This window comes from Piliocolobus tephrosceles, chromosome 17 (genome assembly GCF_002776525.5).
Source record: "Piliocolobus tephrosceles isolate RC106 chromosome 17, ASM277652v3, whole genome shotgun sequence".
In the NCBI taxonomy this organism is placed as follows: Eukaryota; Metazoa; Chordata; class Mammalia; order Primates; family Cercopithecidae; genus Piliocolobus; species Piliocolobus tephrosceles.
Genome location: NC_045450.1, coordinates 44,877,501 through 44,882,037, shown reverse-complemented (window position 1 = coordinate 44,882,037; position 4,537 = coordinate 44,877,501). Strand labels below are relative to the sequence as shown.

General features: G+C 39.5%; 1 protein-coding gene across 2 annotated transcripts; it reads left to right on the top strand.

The window, feature by feature from the left end:
• Window positions 1-268: 268 nt before the first annotated feature.
• Window positions 269-666, top strand: LOC111541208 (ribosomal biogenesis factor-like). Of its 2 annotated transcripts, XM_023209858.2 has the most exons (2): window positions 269-457; window positions 575-647. In XM_023209858.2, exons 1-2 carry the CDS (start codon window positions 345-347, stop codon window positions 645-647), a joined length of 186 nt encoding a protein of 61 aa, XP_023065626.1. In that variant the 5' UTR covers window positions 269-344. The 2 variants fall into 2 exon arrangements, with proteins under 2 accessions (XP_023065626.1, XP_023065625.1); XM_023209857.2 differs by having other exon boundaries at window positions 269-666.
• The last annotated feature ends 3,871 nt before the right edge of the window (window positions 667-4,537 follow it).

The following is a 4,537-nucleotide window of genomic DNA, read 5'->3' as shown; positions in this document are numbered from 1 at the left end:
AATCCCAGCACTTTGAGAGGCCAAGGTGGGCGGATCACCTGAGGTCAAGAGTTCAAGACCAGCCTGGCCAACATGGTGAAACCCAGTCTCTACTAATAATACAAAAAAATTAGCCAAGTGTGGTGGTGGACGCCTGTAATCCCAGCTACTCGGGAGGCTGAGGCAGGAGAATTGCTTGAACCGGGAGGTGGAGGTTGCAGTGAGCCGAGATCGGGCCATTGCACTCCAGCCTGACTGACAAGAACAAATCTTCAGATTCTCCCCGGAACTTCCTAGACGCCGTACGTGCCAGATGGTGTCTCCTGGAGCTTAGGAAGCTGCACGCAAGTATTAAATTTCTGACAATGGGCAAGAACAAATTAAGAGGGCCAAAGTCCAGGAATGTATTTCACATAGCCAGCCAAAAAAACTTTAAGGCTAAAAACAAAGCAAAACCAGTTACCACTAATCTTAGGAAGATAAACATTATGAATGATGAAAAAGTTAACAGAGTAAATAAAGCTTTTGTAAATGTACAAAAGGAACTTGCACATTTCTCAAAAGGCCCTTCAGTTGAACCTCTGCAGAAAGAATTGATTCCTCAGCAGCATCATGAAAGCAAACCAGTTAATGTGGATGAAGCTACAAAATTAATGGCTCTGTTGTAATATAGTGGTGATGCATCAAATTCTCCACAAAGACCAATAAATTAAATGTTTTATACAAAAAAAAAAAGAACAAAACTCCATCTCAAACAAAGAAAAAAAAAAAGATTATGCAAGTGAAATATTTAGTATTTTGATTGGCCTAATGACAACAGAAGACAACAAAACCTCAACTCCCATGGGATTAAGAATGGGATTAAACCAAATCGCCTACATTTGAATAATAACAAAGACCTCACTTGGTTAAAAATTAGTAAGGCCATTCCAACTAGAAATTAAATCTAGTGGTATTCAGCATTTAAAATAGAATAAAAGGCCACCATTACTCTTCGAATAATATCTAAAGCAATCCACCCTTTCAGTTCATGCTTCTGGATTTAACAAGGCAATCTTAATTTATCATCATAATGACTCAAAACGATGATGTTAGTAACCATGCAGTATGAATACATGGTGAAATGCAATTTAGAAATTGTAATACAAAGAAGAATGATGCATGAGATTTGTGAATAAGATGAAAAGGACAGCTGCTGTTTAATCAGATGTCCTGGCTCTGCCCTATGTATGGCATAGGTCCTTGTTCAACTGAAAAGCAGCTGGCCTCAGTTTCCAGTTACACTTCCCCAACTCTAAAACATGAAGAACACTCACTTTCATAAGATAATGAAAATGAAAACAGTTTTCAACACCATGATGGTGTTTGTTGCCACATTTAAGGAATCTAAATCACTTATTTTTATTTATTTTTATTTTTTTAGGAGCAGAGGTTTAATAGGCAAAAGAAAGAGAAAGGAGAAAGGAAAACAGCTCCCCTCTCTAGTGAGAGAGAGAGGACTTCCGAGAGAAAAAGATCCTCTAAATCACTTTTTAAAAATAATTCCTTTGGCAGGGATATGAAAAACCACGTAAAATACAAATGTCAGCAATCAATGTAGATGTTAGAGTCACATATCCTTCCTCCAAATAATCAATTCTCTTCAAACGATTTGCTTATTGGTGTTACTGGTTTTTGTTTTTTTTTTTTTTGTTTGTTTGTTTGTTTGTTTTGTTTTGTTTTTCCTCCCTTTTCTCCTTCCAATCACAGATAGCAAAGATGTGTTTCTTCATGGAAGCCAGCAGGTGGCTCTCTGGTGTACTGCTGCCAAAAACAACAACAACAAAAAAACCCCTCAAATCCCCAACTTTCTCATAATCCAGTTTGAAAATTTATAATCATCCCCCAAACGGACAGCTAGAAAGCTCATATAAAATCATTACTAACATCACAACCCTCCTTTAGGGCACTAACTACAAAGTTGAAAAACAGTAGTTTAATTTCTGTTCAAAAGTCAACAAGCTAGAATGAATTTCTCACCATTCTGACAGCTTCACATAGGGAGGTAATTTGTTTTTTTCCTCCTCCCTATAGTAAACAGTAACCATTAGAACAAACAAATGACAACAAGCAAATTCAACGAAGAACACAAACATGAATACCTAAAATGGCAGAGTTTACGTTTCTGGAGGACCAGTGTTAATAAAGTAAATGACGTGAGTTTAGTATTGATTTATTTAAACTCATTATTATCCTTATAACATTCATTTCATAAATCTCAAAACAACTTTGAGCCAAACTCAGCTGAAGTCACATTGTTACAGGTCCCGATCCAGACCCCAAGAGAGGGTTCTTGAGTCTCATGCAAGAAAGAATTCATGGAAGCCCGCAGTACAAAGGGAAAGCAAGTTTATTAAGAAAGTAAGAAATAAAAGAATGGCTGTTCCATAGACAGAGCAGCCCCGAGGTCTGTCGACTGCCCATTTTTATGTTACTTCTTGATTAGATACTACACAAGGGGTGGATTATTCATGCCTCTCTATTTTAGACCACATAGGGTAACTTCCTAAGGTTGCCATGGCATTTGGAAATCGTCATGGCGCTAACGATTTCCAAATGGTTCCAGTGAAGACTACCAGAGGTCACTGTCATTGCCATTTTGGTTTGGGTGGGTTTTGGCTGGCTCCTTTACTGCAAGCTGTTTTATCGGCAAGGTCTTTGTGACCTGTATTTTGTGCTGACCTCCTAACTCATCCTGTGACTTAGAATGCCTTAACTATCTGGGAGTGCAGCCCAGTAGGCTTGAGCCTCATTTTATCCGGCTCCTATTTAAGATGGAGTTGCTCTGGTTCACTCACCACTGCCAATTTGAATATACATTCAGTCAAACTTCTGGTCAGATATAATAGCTTAGTGTGTAGTTTCTGATAACTGATCATTATCCCCAGGTTTCACAGGTATGCCATGCCATGTTCACTACTCAGTTGAATACATTATACTCAGAATCAGGTTTGTGATTTACAAGATACAGGTCTAGGGGAATAGATTATGATATTATACCACAGATCTCTGAATCTGAGGCACAAACTGCTGTTTGGATAAAGATTGTTTAAAAGACAGTTATGTATTTAGCTTTTTAATCATGACTAGCTAAAACAGGTTATCTCCAGCCACACATTTGTTTTTGCCAAAGGAACTCAGAGTTTACCGTAAATATGGTTTATTAGGAATGAAACGCTACAATTTGGAGTGCTACTCAAGGCTGGTAACTTGAATGAATTAATTACTTATCATGGCTTTAAAGTTAATTCTTACTTGAGGCTTTATAATCACACATATTTTAACATCAAAAGCTAGATAGTAGAAACTAAAAATAATTTTTAAAAACTCTCACAGTACTCCAGATTTGAAATGAGCAGGTTATTTGCGTGTCATTCTGTAAAGGAAGAAAATTAACTATCCTGCATATATATATATTTTTTTTTTCTTGGGAAAAAAAAGAAAAAGAAAAGGAAAGTAAATACCCAGATTTTGGCTTCCCATCTATTTGTGGAAGTTACAGTGATGAAACGTGGTTTTTCTTTTTTTGAGATGGAGTTTGGCCCTTGTTGCCCATGCTGGAGTGCAATGGCACGATCTTGGATCACCACAACCTCCGCCTCCTGGGTTCAAGAGATTTTTGTGCCTCAGTCTCCTGAGTAGCTGGGATTACAGGCATGTGCCACCACGCCTGGCTAATTTTGTATTTTTAGTAGACACAGGATTTCTCCATGTTGGTCAGGCTAGTTGCGAACTTCTGACCTCAGGTGATCCGCCCGCCTCAGTCTCCCAAAGTGCTGGCATTACAGGCGTGAGCCACTGCAACTGGCAAGACAAAACCTGGTTTTTCAAGATTCATAACCATGCTGTAGAATCAGGACATCAGAATCCGCTCCCCCCCCCCCCCCCCCCCCACCGCCACACACGCACACTTACTAACTCCTTTGCTCAAGACTGTCGGGCAAGCTTTTTACACCATCCTTCTTGTCAAGGCAGCTAAGAGTTATATTTACAGGAATGCACATCTGCAAACTCAGTCTTAATCAGTGACCAAAACTGTTACAGTAGGTAGTGTCAGTTGAGACAAATGACAAGACAAGTCTCAATCATTTTAGGAGGTTTATTTGTCAGAGTTAAGGACGTGCACCTGTGACACTGCCTCAGGTGGTCCTGACGACACGTGCCCAAGGCAGCTGGCACACAGCTAGGTTTCATTCATTTTAGGGACACATGAGACATCAATCAATACATGTAAGAAGTACATTGGTTCAATACAGAAAGGCAGGGACAACTCAAAGCAGGGAGGGGCTTCCAGGCCACAGGTAAGTAAGAGAAAAATTGTTGCATTGTTTAAGTCTCTGATAAGTCTTTCCAAAGGAGGCAATCAGAATTTCACTTGCGTCCGTGTGAAGAGACCACCAAGGAGGCTTTGTGTGAGCAACAAGGCTGTTTATTTCACTTGGGTGCAGGCGGGCTGAGTCCGAAAAGAGAGTCAGGGAAGGGAGATAGGGATGGGGCCGTTTTATGAGATTTGGTATGT

Excerpts from the sequence above, each read along its gene's own strand:
- LOC111541208 (XM_023209857.2), top strand. The coding sequence starts at position 345 with ATGGGCAAGAACAAATTAAGAGGGCCAAAGTCCAGGAATGTATTTCAC.